The sequence below is a fragment of the Artibeus jamaicensis genome, unplaced genomic scaffold, assembly GCF_021234435.1.
Source record: "Artibeus jamaicensis isolate MK-2021 breed Jamaican fruit bat unplaced genomic scaffold, CSHL_Jam_final contig_64, whole genome shotgun sequence".
NCBI classification, from domain to species: domain Eukaryota; kingdom Metazoa; phylum Chordata; class Mammalia; order Chiroptera; family Phyllostomidae; genus Artibeus; species Artibeus jamaicensis.
The window spans coordinates 16016256-16036561 of NW_026521911.1; the positions used below are offsets into that span (position 1 = coordinate 16016256).

At 37.8% G+C, this 20306-nt stretch overlaps 1 protein-coding gene across 3 annotated transcripts in view; it reads left to right on the plus strand.

Annotated features, from left to right (window-relative positions):
* LOC119044483 (Putative N-acetylated-alpha-linked acidic dipeptidase) overlaps positions 1–20306 on the plus strand; it is a 55528-nt gene that overhangs the window by 26284 nt on the left and 8938 nt on the right. For all 3 annotated transcript variants that reach the window (XM_037138837.2, XM_037138838.2, XM_053670720.1), the window contains 9 exons: positions 159–252; positions 3167–3265; positions 3577–3662; positions 5146–5265; positions 7255–7337; positions 8744–8807; positions 12323–12390; positions 14781–14872; positions 16972–17062. In XM_037138837.2, the coding sequence (XP_036994732.2) occupies positions 159–252; positions 3167–3265; positions 3577–3662; positions 5146–5265; positions 7255–7337; positions 8744–8807; positions 12323–12390; positions 14781–14872; positions 16972–17062 (797 nt within the window). The remainder of the gene's footprint in view (positions 1–158; positions 253–3166; positions 3266–3576; positions 3663–5145; positions 5266–7254; positions 7338–8743; positions 8808–12322; positions 12391–14780; positions 14873–16971; positions 17063–20306) is intronic.

Sequence of the window (20306 nt, forward strand, 5' to 3'; positions counted from 1 at the left end):
TATATGAGAGTTTCAGTCACTCCACATTCTTGCTAACATTTGAAATTGTTTTTTAACAATTCTAGTAGATACAATATGAAAATATGTTTAACATGACTTACAGAAAATATTTTGAAAAGGACCAAGTTTTCATTAGAAGAGTGTTCAACTTTTTTCAGAATATGCTTATAGACGCGAACTCCCAGAGGCTGTTGGTCTTCCAAGTATCCCTGTTCATCCAATTGGATACCATGATGCCCAGAAGTTCCTGGAGTAAGTTTCTGAGAAACAAAGCCATGGCATGGTTCTCTCTATTGACAGTCTTCAACTTTTATGCTTTTGTCTTCGTTACTGGATGTTGAAATTCTCTGAGGTGGGTGAAGCATCAGATTTTATCATCGTTTTATAGAGTGGTGGTTCCGTGTGTGACAGCCATGAAAAGGAGTGCAGGAAAGCCCAAATGCAGGAAGAATAATTGATTAATTGCTCCAGTCACGGCTTTGAAATGCATCACCTGTTTGTGTCAAGGCCATGCTTCCTACAGGTACTCCCAGTCAGTGACAGAGTGTGTCAGGGATGCTAAACCAGGCCCATTATGGAAAGCACAGGGCTCTTCCAATGGGGAAGTTTGGCTCAAGACTCTCTGATATCCTTCCTCAACTTGATGCTACCACCCAGCACTCTTTTCTTCCTTTCCTTTGTCTTTACCCCTTATGACACCTGCCTAACAGTCTGATGGCTTTCTCAGCCTTCCCTGCATCCCTTGCTATTTTTCTCATGGGTCTTTTTGCTAATAAATCTCTTACTCATCTAATCCTCTCACTAGCTACTTATTGGAGATCCTGGAATAACACACTGAGAGCAGTTTCCATTCATTTTCATCTGTGTTCCTCTTCTCTCTATGCTTTCATGATTGAAACATCTCCAAATGTGTTATTGCTTAACTGGGCGTTGGAACACTTTCCCCCTTCTTACCCTGCTTTTTCTTATCTGCATGTCCCTTTAGGATGAGAGAGAACACTGACTTCTTTAAAAGTAGAATTGCTTGGAACCACAGCAACTGGCCAGTTAACCTCTTTTCTTCTTTGAATTCAAGACATTCTTGGTTATTTTATTGTAGTGACTATATATTTAAAAAAACCCTTTATATAAGCTAGAGCCATGCCCTCATTTTTACAGGTGAGGAGGCTCACATCAGAGCATTGGAGGGATCACTCAATTGAAGGGCACATTAAGGAGCAGTACCCTGGTATTTTTATCTTTGGGGCTCTTAGGTTTACCACATGGGTTAAGATTCAGGGTAGGACACAGGCAGCATGGATTCTGCATTTCTCTAAATATGTCTATAAATAAAGTCTAAATGGTCATGATATTTAAAAGGTGAAAGTGATTTTAACACTACTTCTAATCATAGAAAACTATAAAATACACAATTCTTCAATAACTGATCAGTGGTCAAATACATTACTGGCTATGATCGTGCTTAAAGCCATGAAAATACACATTGTACAAGAATATTTAATGGTATGCTGTTCTATCCAGTGGGAAGAAAAGATTGCAAAACACTGTATAGTGTAATTCCAATTACGTACAAGAAAATACACTTACGCAGTTCAAACTTCAAAGGAATATACAGTAAAAAGCTTCCATTTTACCCATTTCTACCCCCAAAATATTCAGTGTTATCAGGGTACAATATATCATTGTAGAAATATTTTATGTATAATTAAGCATTGTGTATATTCTTCTTCACTTGCCTTCTATAACTTTTTTGCACACTTATTTGCTGTTTTGACTACTGATTACACTTTTTTGCCAAAGGAAGATGTCCAGTTTTGTTAATTGATGTTTAGTATGTGAAATTTTATTGTAAATAAATAAATTTGATCATATATTACTTTAAATTATATTTATTAGCCAAACTTCCTAGTGAGATTGGAAAAGGGAAAATAAGCATTTATCTGATAGAGAATTTTTAAACAATATTATTTATAATTAGTTTTCATGAGAAGAAAACTAGTTATAAATAATATTAATATTGTTTGAGTATTAGGTTTTCAGTAGCTTCTATATCAAGTCAAACTATTCACATTTTTCCAAATAGGGGAACAAGCATGTGTGTGCAGGCACAGAAAAATGAGGAAACTAACGTTTTCCACTTCAAAGTTTGTCTTGAACCATATTCTTTTATTTTTGTAAAGATTTTATTTATTTATTTTTAGAGGAGAAGAGAAGGAGAGAGGGAGAGAAATATCAATGTGTGGTTGCCTCTCATGTGTCCCCTCTGGGAACTGGCCTGCAAGCCAGGCATGTGCCCTGACTGGGCATCAAACCACGATCCTCTGGTTCGCAGGCCTGCACTCAATCCACTGAGCTACACCAGTCAGGGCTGAACCTTATTCTTTTATTCTCTGCTTTTTAGCAAAGGTATATTTGGTTTCTATGCTCACATAAAGAAAAAGTCAGTTTGTGTTCTTAATGCAGTACAGGTGGATATGTTGAGGTAGATCTGCATAAACCCCACCGTTCCATAGACATCATCATATCTCTTTCTCAGTCCCCTGCTAAGAGTTAACCAGGCTGGTGGCATGCACTGGCTGGCCTGTCTGTATCTTTCAACTTTTATGAATTAAAAAAATCTGTGAAACGTTTAGGGACTGCTGATTGAAGTGAAATCTTTCTTTTGCTCTTCCTCTCTCCCTAACACATGTGTGTGACATACATAACATAATGTCCTTTTGTAAAGGATGACCATATACATGTTTTGAATGTATTTATCCACATGAGAAATAACATAATGGGTGGAAAACCCCCAAAAGTTTGACATCAAACTGTCTCTTAAGAGCATGCCTTGGAAAGCACTTTTCACATGATTTACCATTGGGAACTGGTGACAGGGTCTGAATTCTTCACCGAGACTTGAGTCTCAGCTATCCCACTTACCGGCTGCATGACTTTGCCGAGTTACCTAGTCTCTCTAAGCACCATGCTCCTCATCTGTGAAGTGGAGGTGACAGAACTGACTTCGCAAGAGCTGTAGTAAGGGTTTGAGTGGCTTTTCATGTGCAAAGCACTGCTGATTCATAGTAGCTCTTATGAACAGACACTCAAGAAAGCAAGTTCATTGACATTTGCACTTGTAACTTCATGGCTTCCTTCAGCTAATAACACTTTCCATGTTCAACAGAAAAATGGGTGGCACAGCACCACCAGATAGCAGCTGGAAAGGAAGTCTCAAAGTGCCCTACAGTGTTGGACCTGGCTTTACTGGAAATTTTTCTACACAGTAAGAGACTTTTTATTTTAACTCTTTTTAGGGGAAGGAAGCCTTTTTATTTTAATGTAAATTAAAAAGCAATTATAGAGGGTGGCTGAAAAAGTAAAAACTATCCAGTACCAGCAGGGAACCAAATCACAGGGTGAAGAGGAGGTTACAATTAGTTACACTTACATCATTATAATTGGACAGCTGGCAAAATGTAATCTTTGCCTGTGCACCTTTAGAAACCTTTTTAAACAATGATATCAAATTTAAAAAATTGTTGTCCGTAATCTGTTAACCAGTACGTTTGAATATGTTCCTTACGTGTGCATTAGAAAAGTCAAGATGCACATCCATTCCAACAACGAGGTGACAAGGATTTACAACGTGATCGGAACTCTCAGAGGAGCAGTGGAACCAGGTAAGCTCATCAGCACACATCAAACTGCAGGTCTCCTGGGCCAGGGACCACTCTGAGCTCTGGGGCCATCAGGTGAGCAAAGCAAAGCGACTTTTTGACCTAATGGAACTTACATGAAGACAAAAATACATAAACATAAGGTAATTTTGTATTGTGATATTCGCTGTAAAGAAAGAAAAGTAAATGGTGAGGCTAGGTTGGTCAGATAACCAAGGTTGGTGACAGAGTCTGCATGCTTTACTTAGAGGATCAAGGGAGGAAGGGCAGGGAGAGGTGGATTTTAGGTATTTTCTTGAGTTTTATGGATTCTTTTATTACATAGTTTTGCATGGGCAAAATATCTTCATAATATAAATATCTATATAAAAGACAGCATTAAAAAAGTAAGGTAACCTTGAATAATTATTTTTACATAGATTTTTATTGAAGTCGATGAAGTATATAAACACATGATTTCCATAGGATTTCATATGATCTGGAGATTAATACATCTTATAAAGAGTCTTACTTCCTTATATTCCAGTTCCTTGGAAATGATTTGGTTATACATTTTTACCAAAACAGATCCAATTAAATTGTCTATCTTTCTTACAAGCAAGCCAGCGCTTTCCTTTAGTGATCAAGAGCATTGATATGCTTCCAATAAAAATGAAACACTGTATAACTGGCAATTTTGAATCTTCTGAGCACCTAGTTTGTGCCAGCTCTGTGCTCAGCACTGGGGATGCCAGGATGACAAAGGACACCGTCTGGGGGTAAGGTGCTCACAGTCGGGAGGGGAGCCATATGTCTAAGTGTGGTAAATGCTTTTTCAGATCTCAACAGATTGTTCTGAATGCTGGGTAGGGAAGCAATTCCCTCCCCCTATGGAAACTAGGAGCAGTTCATAAAGGGGGAAGATCCTTGACCTGTGTCTTGAAAATAAATAGAAGGAATAAGAAGTGGAGAACTTGATATGTGACCACTGTGCTCTCTCAATCTGATCATTATGAAAACGGTGCTGAGTAGGTAGGAGAGGAGTAATAAGAAATTATATAAAGATGTGACTAGGGTAATTTTATACTGAATGATCATTATGTTTATACTTATAATTACTGTAATACTATTCATTTGCTTATCACTTTTTATTGTCTTTGTACATCTAAATCAGAACAAAATATGTAATATATTTACACAAGTCTTCAGGAACCTTACTATCTTCCTTTGAATCTTTTTTAAAAATTTTATTTTAGAGAGAAAGAAAGAGAAACATCAATATGTGGTTCCACTTCTTTATGCATTCATTGGTTGATTCTTGTCTGTGCTCTGACGAGGAATCAGACCTACAACCTCGTGGTGTCAGGACAGCACTCTAACCAACTGAGCTACCTGGCCAGGGCTTCCTCTGAGTTGCATGCTTTGTTTTTAGATGCTTTGAGTCATTTGCAATATGCTATGATATTGACCTGGAATGACAAGTAATTTTTACACTGTTGCTTTCTAGACAGGTATGTCATTCTTGGAGGTCACCGTGACTCATGGGTGTTTGGTGGCATTGACCCTCAGAGTGGAGCAGCTGTTGTTCATGAAATTGTGAGGAGTTTTGGAATTCTGAAAAAAGAAGGTAATTTAAACAAAGAGTAAAAAAGACCTACTTCTCTGAGTCTCAGTTTAATTCTCTCTTAAGTGAGTGCAAACATGCCACCTCATTGGTTTGTGTGAAGGGTGACCAGATAGGACAGGTGCAAACTATGTCACCTGAGCAGCATGAAGTACTTAGGAGTAGCACATAATAGCTTTCAATAAACTGTGGCTGTATTATGTTGGTTAGTTAGTTATATTGCTTATTCATTTTTATATTTATATAGTGATATTCACTTTATTAATATTTATATATTAGACTATAATCTGAAGTAAAGGAATTACACTGTTAGTGGTCACTCTTCGTAACTAAGAAGATGGAAATGGGTTTCCTCACTGAAGAGTACGCACTAGAATTAGGCCATAAACCAAAGCTTCCTGGTCTGAGAACTGTGAGCAGAAGTTCCTCAGGCTCTTCAAGCCTCATACATGAGGTCAAGTTTACTAAGTAACTGGGGAGATCAGAGCTTATTGAGAAAAATACTGGTCTTCTTGCCTAATAGGGTACGGTAAAAATTCAATGTCTGCATTCTCAAACCCACAACGTTCGACTGCTCTCCAGAATTTAGGTTTATACTCTTAGCACCATTACTTCTGTCATTTTAGAATCTTCATATAAAAGCAAAAAAAAATTTTAGTTCAAATAGTTGCTTTTTAAGATAATTATTATGCAATGAAAGTAGGAAGTCCACTCTGCCTACTGACCCTGTAAACAAAAAATCTAGGGGATGTAAATGTGGTTGATATTGTTTTTAGCAACAACAAAAAATGGTAAAACAACATTTTAAGTTTGTATGGTACTTATTTTCTCAGAGAAACGATGTTTTCACATGTGCTATCTGTTTTGAACTCATAACAACCAGAGAGAATTTTACCTAGATATTTCTGTTCTCATTTTACAAAAAAGCTGACCAAGGTTTACAGAATCAGGTAATTCACTCAAGATTATGTATCTGGTGTGTGGCAGAGTCAGAGAACCAGGGCTTAAACTCAAATTTCTGCCTACCAGTCCACAAAACTACAGTGCCTCTCTTTAAGTAAAGTGTTTATGTTGTTATTTTTTCAGCTATGTTATATTTTTAGAAGGAAAAACTACAACAACCTGAATTTACATAATTTGTGAATTCTGTAGTGTTTAATATTACTACAAACATTTTCATGAGTTTGTAAGAAGATTCCCTGTGGTCAGTACAAAACATCACTGGGTCAGTTCCAGAGTCGAAGAACACAAAGAGGAGGAATAAAAAATTAAAGGAAGTTTGAATAATACTGTCAGCAAACCTGACAAAAATTAAACACTGGACTCAAAAGGTATAGGGATCCACATTCTTAATAAGCACAGATGAAATACTTACTGAAATAAAGGCAACTTAAATTTTTGGAGCACTTATTACATGCTATATTTATGAATATTACTCCATTTAATCCTTCGATCAAGTAGTATCTTTACTTTGTTATTCCTAGTGTACAGATGAAGAAACAGAGGCTTAGTAAGTGTGAATAACTTTCCTTCAGTCACACTGCAAGTAAGTGAAAGAACCAGGGTTTGAAATAAGATCTTTCTTTAACTTCAAGGCCAGTGTTCTTGACTCTGAGCCATACGACCTCCCTATTGAATTACGTAGTTTTCAGTAACCGCAGACATTAACTGAGCTGCTGTTGACTAATCCTGGCAGAGACTTGAGTGAAATCATACAGCCAGCTGACCCTGAACAATCATGTGATGCCAGAACAACATGCAAGAGTGGTCAAGGATTTTCTCTGTTTTATCTGCTCTCAGAACACAGACCACATCAAGCACTCTCTTCTTCCATTCCAGGCAGCTGCAGGCCACAGATGGTTTTCTATATGTAGCCCATCATTACAAACCTAAACGATCCATGATTTTGTTTGTTGTTTCTGTTAGGCTTGGCACCGTCTTGGATATATTGTGCACTTTCCCAGTGTTTACATGTACATACATATATTTTAGGATGGCGGCCTAGAAGAACAATTTTGTTTGCAAGCTGGGATGCAGAAGAATTTGGGCTTCTTGGTTCTACTGAGTGGGCAGAGGTTGGTTGATCATTTGCTACAATAAATATTTTTATAATGAGAAAGTAGTTCAGACTTAATTCTCAAGCATGTAAAAATAATAAGTGAATCCAGTGAGAAAATATTCAAACATTTTTTTCAGAAAGTCTGAAGCATCATATCCTTGTTAAAAAAATCAATAAAATATCTTTAGTGACAAAAAATACCTTTGTCACTAAAGAATAAGTTCCATTTGAACATTTTAGAGACAGTAAATGACAATTGTCAAAATAACTTTACTTCATCTTCTGAGAGTGTGATAGGAAGTAATTATATTCACTAGAAACCAAACAGCAAAATAAGATACGATGTCTCTGTTACCCTTTTCAAATTGGTTCCTAAAGCCAACCACATTTAAATACACCCTGCACTTGTGTACTGTTATATTTTTCACAATTATTTTCCTTATATCATAATGACCTAGTCTAAATTGAATTATACTAACAGCGAGGCATAAAGCCCCACAACAGAATATTTACTAAGCCCTTTGGAAAGTAATATTATCTGCATGTATTGTTGACTTTGTGTAATAAAGGCATTAGCTGTAAATATATTCAAAGTCAACACATATTCTATTAACTTTCTGTCATGCTGAAAAATATTAATTGGGCTATTATACTCCAGAAATTATGAGAAGCCCTGTAACTTTCAATTTTCTTTGGTGGGGGGGGGAGCAGTGCTTCTGTAGACAAAAATGGTTTATGCTGGCATCAGGAAGAGCCTAAATATGTTAAGGTTGTGATTTTTCCCTTTCAAACTGTTTTTGTCACCTAGCATGGCATATTTTTTCTGTTTTTTTTTCTTATAGTTATGATGCTTAGGAAATTGCCTGTTTGAGATTCAGAATTCACTTGATGTCTCAAAAAAACTTTGTTCCATACTTGTTTTAAAACTGCAATGATTAATGTTGACCAGTAGGTGGTGCCATCCTACCGAAGAACTTTATGTTTCAGGTTATGCAGACATTATTGAAATACTTATTTTTAACCGGTATATTTGAAATAACTCATTCCCGTGAGTCAGCCAAGATTCTGTACTTAAGTAATGAGATATCCATGAGAAGACTTCCACTGAAAAGATCCCTTAGGTCGTGCAAGTTTGTTAAGAAATGGATAGATGATAGTATGGTTAAGTAATCAACTTTCTTTCCTTTTAACAAATTAAAATGCAGTTTTATTTTCACACTTTACTCTTAAAAATGCTTTACTTGTTATCCTTACCAAATTTTCAAAGAATTCTCTTAAATAATTTTGAAATCTTATATTTCAAATTCGTGGCTAATTTGGGCCAGCTTAATTCATAAATCTGCACACAATTAATGTAGATGTGTGTTTTGGGGGGAAAGGTTATGGCTGTACGTTTATGCTTTTATTTCTTTCATATTATAGGAGAATTCCAGACTCCTTCAGGAGCGTGCTGTGGCTTACGTTAATGCCGATTCTTCTATAGAAGGTGAATACCGTTAGTCCCACAGGGAAAGAGGTGGTCATGGTAGTAGGAGCAGTGTAGTTGATAAACCAGGCAGTGATAAGGAAGGCAAATTAACTGGCCTGGGGTTCAGACTCCGCTGCTGCTGAGTCAGGCTCCTGCCCCTGACTCACAGCAGCTGTGAGCCCCAGAATGCCAGTTTGAGAACGCTGCACTGTTTTGTTTCCTCTGGCAGATCGCTTGCACCTGGTAGGGATTCAGTAAATACCTGCTCCATGGACAAATGAATCATGCAACTAAAGATTTCAGTGATTTTAATATGAAGTAACAAAAAAAGAACAATTTTTTGTTCCCCCCAAACAAGACTAATGGAGGTTTATTTTAAATACTTTTTTCAACTTCTGCCAAGATGGAGGTGTGGGTGGAAACATTGTGCCTTTTCACATAACCAAGTTTAAAGATGACAAAGTTTTAGTAACAAAAATACAGCTAAAACACAGGAAATTGAACTATACGGAAGTCCGACAACAACGAACCATTTAGCCAGACTGGTAAGAGGGGCAGAGCCAGCAGCGGAGCAGGGTCAGAAAGGAAAGATCCATCGGACTGACCCAGATGCTCGACTCAGGCGCGCAGGCAGCCGTGGGCGGATCCCAGCTGTGGAGCAGCAATGAGCGGACCCACTGAGGGCAAAAGGCGACAGGCTGACCTTGGTCACACATTAGCATGCAGCTAAACCAGCGAAGGAGCAAGCAGTGAGACAGACCATGCAGTTCCCAGTGGCAGGAAGCAGCAGAGGGGACCGCTATTGCCCCTGTTTGACCCTGCCCCCACATACAGTGTCACAACTCAGTGATCTGGGTGGCCCGGCCCTGGTGAACACTTAAGGCTCCCCTCCTCATACGTAAGAGGCGCTAACAGACCAAAACATGGCTCAAGAAGAACTCAAAGCCTCAGAGCCGATGACTCTAAGTGACCAAGAAATGGCCAAACTTTCAGATGCACAGTTCAAAACACTGGTGATCAGGATGCTCACAGAACTGGTTGATTTTATTCACAAATTAGAGGAACATATGAAGGCTAAACTAATTGAAATGATGGGAAATGCACAGGAAACCAATAGTGATGGAAAGGAATCTGGGACTCAAATCAAGGGAGTGCACCAGGAGGAAGAAAAAAATGACCAAACAGAAAAATATGAAGAAACAAGAATTCAAAAAAATGAGGAGAGGCTTAGGAACCTCTAGGACATCTTTAAACCTTCCAACATCTGAATTATAGGGGTACCAGAAGGAGGAAAGGAACAGCCACCAGTGGAAAACTTATTTGAACAAATAATAAAGGAGAACTTCCCCAATCTGGCAAAGGCAACAGACTTTCAGGAAATCCAGGAAGCTCAGAGAGTCCCAAAGAAGTTGGACCCAAGAAGGAACACACTAAGGCACATCATCATTATACTAGCCAAGATTAAAATGAAATAGAGAATCCTGGAAGCAGCAAGAGATAAGGGGACTGTCACCTACAAAGGAGTTCCCATCAGACTGTCAGTGGATTTCTCAAAAGAGACCTTACAGGCAAGTAGGGGCTGGAAAGAAGTATTCCAAGTCATGAAATCCAAAGACCTACAACCAAGATTGCTTTATCCAGCAAAGCTTTCATTTAGAATGGAAGAACAGATAAAGTGCTTCTCAGATAAGGTCAAGTTGAAGGAGTTCATCATCACCAAGCCCTTATTATATGAAATGTTAGAGGAACTTACCTAAGAAAAAGAAGATAAAAAAGATGAACAGTGAAAGGACAGCAAACTCACAGTTATTAATAACCACACCTAAAACAAAAGCAAACTAAGAGGATAGCTAGATCAGGAGCAGAACCATAGAAATGAAGATCACATGGAGGGTTAGCAACAGGGGAGTGGGAGAAGGAGAAGGGGGGAGAAGGTACAGAAAATAAGTAGCATAGATGGTAGGTAGAAAATAGAAGGGGGGAGGGCAAGAATAGTATGGGAAATGTAGAATCTAAAGAACTTGAGACGCGTGTTCATGAACTAAAGGGGGAGGAATGGTAGGGGGGGTGTGGAGGATGGAGGGGAATGAAGGAGGGAAATAGAACAACTGTAATGGCATAATCAATAAAACATATTTAAAATATACTTTTTTCATTTACAGTTGAGGTTATATTAGTTTCAAGAGTACAACATAATGATTAGACATTCATGTATCTAAGTGATCCCCCAATAAATCTAGTACCCACCTGACATCATACACAGTTATTACAATATTGCTGATTATATTCCCATCGCTTCCTAAGTTGGTTTATGCAGAGCATTTCAATTATTCTTTTCTCCTTATCTTAGGTTCCCGGCTAAGGGCCTGGCCTTATTCCTGTCACTGCCACTTCCTAGTGTGTTGTGTGACCTTGGGTTGTTACTTGCTCTCTGGGTCTTAGTTCCTCAGCACTACGTGGAGTTACTAAGAACAACTCAAAGGCTCTTGTAAGGGCAAAACTAGTTAGTGTTTCAAAACTCCTGGACCTGTGCCTCGCACAGAGTGAATGTTAGAAAATGTCAGCTTCTATGATTATTACCCTTAAAAACACATAAGATGCGACATTTTGCCTCTACACAAATAAATACTCCATATATTCTTCAAAGGTAAAATAAAAGTTCTCTTTACTGCTAATTTTTTTAAGAATTGATTTTGAATGTTTTTTAATTTATTATTATTTTTTATTATCATCTCATCTGTCCTTTTTAATATGTTTTTAAACCATTGGTTTTTGCTGATTATGTTACTCTCTGTATTAAAATGCTGCCTCATGTCCCCATCATATTCAGGATCAGGCACGAAGGGCACAAACGTATGTAGAATTTAGCTCACACAAACCAACAGTGTTGCTGTCTTAAATGCTTTACATACTAAAGTTTATTTCGTATGTACTCACAATAACCCTGTGAGGTAAGAATTGTTCTCTCTCTCTCGTATACAAGAGGGAACTGAGATTTAGAGGGACTAAGTAACTTTGTAAGATCACCCAGTCTGTAAAGGGTATAGCTGAGACTCAATATCATACTAAACTGTTTCAACTTTATCCTTCTAACCACTACATTCTATTGCCTCTCACTACCATATACAGGTTTTTGATACCATATTACAGCTAAATGGTTCTGCATCTCGCCCTTCTCATTCAGAGAAAGCCTCTCAGAAAACGCTACATTAGATGAGAGGTCTAAGTGAAGTGGGAGAGTAAACCAGGCAGCTGTGATGCAGAGCCCTGTTCGAGGCTGAGGGAGCTGTGTGCACACAGACCCCGAGAAGGAGTCTGTGTGGCAGAGCGGGAGGCGAAAATTTGGAGGGGTGATCTGAGGTGCTTTCATCTACAGCACTGAGTTGCCATGGTGAGGACCAGGCGTTAGATAGTTTTGATCGGACTCAGGTTTTCAAAGGATCATGCTGGCTAAAGAGCTGTGAATGGTCTTTGAATGAGAGTCAAATAAAGAAATGAAATGAAAAATAATCTATCCTCTCTTTATCTTTCAGGAAACTACACTCTGAGAGTTGATTGCACCCCACTGATGTACAGCTTGGTGTACAACCTAACAAAGGAGGTACAGATAATTAATATAATTTTAGAAAATCTGAGTTCTGCAAGTGCTTTTATCTTGAGATCCATTATTACGCTAAGCATCTGTGTTGTTTTATAATTTGTCTTTTTTTCAAATAGCAAATATCTACTCCATAGGACGTTACATCTAATAAAATGTTTACACACAGTATCCTAGATGTCCCAACCACTCAGAGGCAACGTGACTATATCCCCACTTGGAAACAAGAAAACTGGAGCTTAAAATGCAGTAGCCGCCAAAGTGACACAACTTATCCAGTAGCCAAACCAGGACTTAGTCGGGTGGTTAATTCCTTCATTTTAAGGCTGGTTTATATTCCTTCATATAATTAATGATATCAAGTAACTCAGGATGTAGGAAGACTTAAAGTTTCTAACTGATTGAGAAAGGGTATGATAAAAAGATACACCAAGTGCTGGCTGCTAGGAGCAGAGGCCAGATGAGGCCATATACCTACCCCCTTTCCTGACTTCCTGACCTGGGCTCCAACCCACTGAACCCTACTGGGTGGGCTGACCATGGAAATTACAATTCTGATAGCAGCTCAAGGTACCGAACTTGGAGGAGAGGTGATGCCCAGATTCCTAAAGGACTGACAGGCAGTTCTTCACTTTGGTTCTCCTGCCCCATAAACCTACTGTTCCTAAAGTTAGTTATACTGCACAAGTTTTTTGGTGTGGCTGATTTTTCCTGTTACTTCTAATTACCTGATTTTCATCAGAAAGGAAATAAAGACTTGCCTATTTAATAGAATTACCAATCGAATTGTAATTAGCAAGGAAAACATATTTCCCTCCAAATAGGGATTTTAAGTAAGACTTAAATATCACTAAGCTTTGGTTTCAAAAGCATGGAGTTTAATCTTATAACTTAACTTGTCCCATAGGAATGAAAACAATTAATTTGAAAAATATTTATTCATGTTGTACTTAAGAGCTCTGTCATTTGCCTGCAGTTTTACCAATTTCCATGAAATATGTAAAAATGTAAATATAGGAAAGAGGGTATTTCTGAGAGTTCTTACCATACTTGTAAGGTAAATGCTAAGCGAAGTGGATGGTTATATTGTTTACTGGGCAGGCAGCATCCTGGGATAACTACAAAAACACTGCTCTCTAGGTCAGGTCTGAAATTTTGTGATGCTTGATGTTTTTTGGTTTTGTTTTATTCCATTTTGTTTGTTTTGGGAGAGTAAATTGCAGCATATCAATTTTTAGTGATAAACTTAGAATTTAGTCATATATTTTTACACTATTCCAAATTCGCATTCCTTAGAATAAATGGAATGATACTGTCCCTTCTATCAAAGTTTTGTGTAAATTTATAAGGTGGAGTAGAATTATTTTGTTCCTGTATTTGTTCTTATTCTACAAGTGAAGATGTTAGCATAACTTCTTCCCCCCACACTTTATGCGAGTTTCGGGGTGTCCCCACAGGCCTTTGTACGTGCCTCTGCCACACCCCCGAGCACTTCGAGTTCCACACTTTCACTTACAGTGCCCACTACAGAGAGTGCGAAATGTGTCTTACTGAACTTTGTATCCCTGGCATTCAAAAAAGTCTTAAAAAGCATGGGTACTCAATAGACTTTTTAAAATTTAATTTGTTGAAAAAACAGAACATAGGACTTCTATGCATTGTAAAATAAAAACATTCTATACCATATATTGTTCAATCACCTATGGGTAACTGTGGAACAATAGCTAATTTGCTAAATGCTTTTGGCATAACAACTAATGCTCCAAGTCTAGAATTCAACAGTAGCTCATATTTTACTCTCTTAGTTTTCTCATCTATAAAACCATAAAATGTATTTAAATGTCCAGTACTTAATACAATTAAAATAAATATTCAATTAATTAAAATGTTAATGCACTTGTTTGATTATCTATTATTTAATGACTTGAGCAACCTTACTGCCAAAGAAGAAATATTAAAAGGAATACCTTCCTTTAACTACCTTCCTTCTTTTCCTTTTTTTTTAAATAAGAGGAGGAGAAATAATGTTTTTGAGAGCAGTCTCCCTTAACTAAAAAAAGACATAAAAAATGTTTGTATTATAACCATTTTTTAAATACAATGGCTTGGTATAGTTTAGTGTAGCCGGTTTTCCAATCCTCCCAAATAATTGTTATAGTAATTGCACTTATACATAATAAACAACATGAGTACTTTCCCATATTGTCAGATACTCACTATTGTTAAGTCTTAATGACCACTAATGGGTGAATTGCTTCCCTTGTTTTGCTGAATATAGTTTAGCTATTTATTTCTTAGTTAATGGACCTTTAGATTTTAAAACATCTGATTTATAAGCATTGTCTCTCTCCCTCTCCATCCCCCTCTCTCTTTCTCTGCTTCAACGTGTGTAGCTCCGAAGTCCTGATGAAGGCTTTGAAGGCAAATCTCTCTATGAGAGCTGGAATAAAAAAAGCCCTTCACCAGAGTTTGTTGGCATGCCCAGGTGAACAAACAAACAAACAAACAGACAGACAAAACTCTCTACTGAATTTAGTATGGAATTGTGTTGGAAATAAAAGGGTATCTTTTTTTAATCTTTAATAATAAGAATTTAATTGCTCAAAATTCCCTAACATCTGATCAAGGAAAAGCAGTGTTGAGCTTTACAAATGAAATGTTACTATGTGTTTGGAAGTTAAACCCCACATAGGCCATCACAACATGCTTCTCTTTTGAACAGGTAATGTGTATGCGGGGCCCACAAATCAAAGGTTATAGTGGTAGAAAGTAATTCCCCCTCATAGTTCATTCCCCTGGTCACTCTATACATTTTATTTTTTTTAACATTATACAATGAAATATTTTGGCTACTCTAAGAAAAATATAGACACTATTTCAGTTTTGGTTGTGTAAATCTGAATTAATTTTAGACTGCAATAGAAAACAAAAAGCATTTATTTGAATACAAAGGATCTGTAGCTCTGGAGACACAGATCAATTTAGCAACCTAAACTGTGTCTACACCACCCCCACCCCACATCAAGGGGGAGCCACCTTTTACAATAAAAGTTCCCACCTAGTTTCTCAACTAAGTATTTTTATGTAAATGAGGTATTCAAATTGTGCAATTCTGATTGGACAGAGTAGGTCTCAATCATATGTAGAAGAGGAAACCAGAGATTCCCTGCAATGTTTGAGTCAGGCCAAGTAAACAAGATCAGCGTAGTGTAGGAAACAAGAGTTTAGTCTGAGGTTCTTTGAGGTGACGAGAGTACATGAGGAGCCCCTGTCAGCACATGGCCGCTCTGCTCTAGGTTATAAAATCTGGGTCCTGGGTTGACCATGAGGAGTCCATTTCACCAGAAAAAGTCCTTCTCGGAGTTCACATGAAATGAAGATTTCTTCTCCAAGCCCACAAGTGAGGGAAGAGGAATACATGTCTCAGTAGTTTAAGATTATAGCTATCAACAATATGAATAATTTAAAATTTTATATCTCATTACTTACAAAATCTCTGCTTCTTTTAACTGTTTCATATACAACAAATATAGATACGCTGATGAAGGAAATTATTACTTTACTTTATGAATCTTTGCTTAAAAGCGACTTATACAATTGCTATACTGTGATTTATAATAAGAGATAGCCCCACTTCTGGCACTGAGCTTCTAAAACCCACGTATTTCCTAAGCTGCGAGAGCTACATAGGTGTTTCTTGTTACATTAATTAGTGGCATTTGGAAAGCACCTAAAAAAGAGGGCTGGTTGCCTGGAGAACCAACCACATGATTAGAGGGTTGAAACTTTCAGTCCTGGGACAGGAGAGAAGCTGAAGGTTGAATTAAGGCCAATGATTTAATTGATCATGCCTGGGTAATGAAGCCTCCACAAAATCCCAAAAGGACTGGGTTCGGAGAGAGTCAGGCAAGTTGAACAGGTGGAGATTCAGGGAGAGGGAGAACTTGGGACCTCTGTGTTCCTTCCTGATACTGTATGCATCTCTTCCCTCTGGCTATTTCTGATTTTATATATATATGTATCTTTTTATAATAACCCAGCGATCTAGTATGTAAAGTGTTTCTCTGAGTTCTGTGAGTCAGTCTGGCAAATTAATTGAACTCAGGGAGGGAGTTGTGGGCACCTGCAATCTGTGGCCGGTAGGTGGGAAGCAGCGGTAACAACCTGGGTTTACACAACTGGCTTCTGAAGTCGGAAAGTAGTGGGTGGGGCAGTCTTGTGAGAATGAGCCCTTAATCTGTGGAATCTAATGCTGTCTCCAGGAATATAGTGTCAGTGTTGAGTTGAATTGTAGGACACCTGGTTGGTTTCACGAATAGTTGCTTGCTGTTGGCACGGGGAGACTCCCGCTCCACTCACTAGAACTGGGTTCAGGAACACAAAAAAACAATAGTCATCATACCCAAAATATTCACACAGTAGATACTTTGTGATCAGAACCAATATTTTCTTAATTATTTTCTTCTTGTTTAAGGTGATACATCTAAAAATTGTATTTATAGTAGTACAAATGGAGTTTAAGTATCTTTAATCTGTACTCAATGCAGCAATTACTCAAATAATCTTCAGTTTTATCCCTCAAAGGATTAACAAGTTGGGATCTGGTAATGATTTTGAGGTGTTCTTCCAAAGACTCGGGATTGCTTCAGGCAGAGCACGGTATACTAAAAATTCGGTAAGTCTATCCATAAGTGCATCAAGAGTATGAATAAGGTTTAGCTACACAAATCACTTTGAATCAAGAAAAGTGACTAAAGCACTAGAGGAATAGAGGAATTGAAACAGAAGGGAGAAGTCTCAATGGTGGAGATGGTGCTACCACAGGGACAGTTCTGCCTCTGGGACCCTTAGCCTTGTAACTTGAACCTCCACATATTCCCTTAAATTTATTTTCTGCTTCATTTAGTGGTATTGTATTTACCCAGTTATTTAAACAAGAAATGTAAAAATTGTCTTTGAGTCTTCTCTACACATTGTCATTCGAAATTAACCTCTTATCAAGACCTGCAAATATTTGAATTTTTATTTGATTGCATCTCCAATCATTAAACATGAAAGCTATGATAACAGTGGTGGTATAAACAATAAAGAGATATACAAGTCATTTTTTATCACTGCTGATGATAATGACAATTTTATAGTTTTTAATTTTATCAAAGTAACATAGATATATAGTTCACAAAATGTCATATAGAACTAGAAGAATGTATAATAAAGTGTGGTCCCTTACTCCACTTTCATCTTGTCCTACATTTGATTCTGCTCAGCAGATTAAGATTCTTTCAATTAAACAGTTTTATGTATTTATTTACTTCTTACTAGAGAAGATAGTTATTCCGCTTTCTTATATTGCTTCTTCTCTCAACCCCCGAACACGTAAAACCCTTATCACATTTATGAACTACACTTGTTGATTAGAACACTGTTTATTTGTTTGTTTTGTCCATGTGCCCATAACTAATTTACTACAAACTCTTCATCTATTCAAACACATCAGGTGATATGGCAGATTTCATTGTCCCCATGGGGACTCTTCTTTGACTTCTCTGGGTTGTCTGCTTGTTCTTGCTGCCTGTGGTAGAGCTCTGGCCTGTGAAAGTTTCCTTCACTGAGAAATCTGAGAGTGCCTTCATTTCTCTTTTGTACAGGACCTTCTGCTTTCTGGATTTTGTGTCTTCCTATTGCTTGTAAACTCAGTACTTTTTTTGGAGCACATCTTTCAGGAACTTCTTGAAAAAGGTGCACGGAAGCTAAAGACCTTGCATGCCTGAGAATGTTATATGTATTCCACATACAATTTTTTCATAATTTGGCTGGGCACAAAACTTTTGGTTGAAAATCTGTTCCTTCAGAATTTTGATAGCATGGCTTTACTGTTTTCCAGTCTTCAGAGATTGCTGTTGAGATTTTGGAACCATTTGATCTCAGTTCCTTTGTCTCTTATATTTTTTAAAGAAAGATTTTAGTATCTTTTCTTTAGGATTCGGTTGTCTTTGGTCTACATACATGCCTTGCCTGTGCCATTTTTTCCATACACTGGACTATGTATATAATGGGCCCTTTGGTCTGTTGGGAACTGCTCTGCCTGGTTTCAGGAATTGTAACTGCCTCCCATGGCTAAGATTGAGTGAGCAACCTCTGGAATGTGAGCCACAGGAGACAAAGCTTATCTCTGGTAGCAAAAGCTGCCCCTGCTTACTCCCCTGCCCCCAAAGCATGGTTGATGTCCTTGATGGGTAAGACTCCTCACACAGAGAGGGTCAACCTAAGCCAGACATGATCACTTGGGAGGCCATCATGGAAGGACTCAGGGGTGGGCTGCAACAAAGAGGGAGTGATGGACACTCGCTCCCTGGCTATTGTAGCACAGCTGAGTCCCCATTTCCATCTGGGAGAAGTGCTTCCTGACTCTAATCCACTTAAGCCTAAAAACCTATGATGGGGAAGGTGGTCCAGCCCTGTGATGGAAAGAGTGGGTTCCCCAGGTGATCAGGCCTAAAAAAGAATATGTAAAATCCTGTAAAACCTGCTTTGTTTAGAATGCTCTCATTTAAATGTATGGGTCCAAGCAAAAAGTTTGTTCCTCAAAGATTTATAGCTGTTAACTATTGGACCCTGACTGGGAATAAGCCCTCATAGTTCTTTGAATGCTACCTATTGTTTGATCCTTACCTGTATTCTTGTGTAAATGAACCCAATAAAAGCCCCTTGAGGAAAAGGCTCTTGGCCCTTTCCCTTTGAGAGGTTGGCCACCTTTCCTCCCCAAACAGATCATGTCTTAGTAGTTTCACTTTCATCAGTGTCAAACAGAAGCTTTGCAGGCAAGGTTGCCCCCACATTGGTCTTGAAAACTGTGTCTTGAATTTGGAGAAAATGTCTTGTCTTTTATTATTTCTTCCTTTTTTCCTCATTTTTGAATTACTATTAGTTTATCATTTGATGATTTTTTTCTGATGTATTTATCTTTTCTTTTTGTTTCTATTCCTGTCTTTTTCTCCTTTCTGTAATATTTTTCTCAACTCTGGCATTCATTTTTTACTGATTTTTTTTATTGTTCTCCTTTTGCCTGGCCCCACCCAGCACCCCCCACTACCTCAAGCAATCCCCACACCATTGTTCATGTCTATGGGTCCTATGTATAGGTTCTTTGGCTACTTAATTTCCCATACTCTACCTTACATCCCCAGGGCTACTCTGTAACTACTTATTTGTACTTCTTAATCCCCTCACCAATTTACCCATTCCCCCACACCTTCCTCCCATCTGGCAAGCATCAAAATGCTCTCTGTATCCATGATTCTGTCTCTGTTCTTTTTGTTTGCTTATTTTGTTTTTTAGATTAAATTGTTGATAGATACATATTTTTACCATTTTTATTGTTCATAATTTTGATCTTCTTTTTCTTAAATAAGTCTCTTTAGCATTTCATATAATAATGGTTTGGTGATGATGAACTCCTTTAGTTTCCTCTTGTCTGGGAAGCTCTTCATCTGCCCTTGGGTTCTAAATGATGTCTTTGTTGGGTAGAGCAATCTTAGCTGTAGGATCCCCTCTATTTCTTTCATTACCTCCTTACTGTGAGTTGATTTTATTTTAGTTTGTGTGTTTGGTCTTTATCTTTCAAGTTAACTTCTAATGCCTGGTCATTTTTAGCTATCTGTGTTATTTAGGAGTGAGACCATAAAAAGCTGATTGAAACCCTATATACAAGGGTGGGACTTGTCAAATGGGAATCTTCACAGGAGAGTGATCAAGAATGTCTGTTCCAGTTGCTTCACTGGGAGAAAAACAACTCTGAGAATTTATTGATCTTTTCTCTTAGACTAGTTGTTCTCTCCAGAAAAGAAATTTTTAATCTCCTACCATTGGGGCAGGAAATTAGACAAGGTTAGATAGGGTAGTGTTGAGGGTAGATTTTA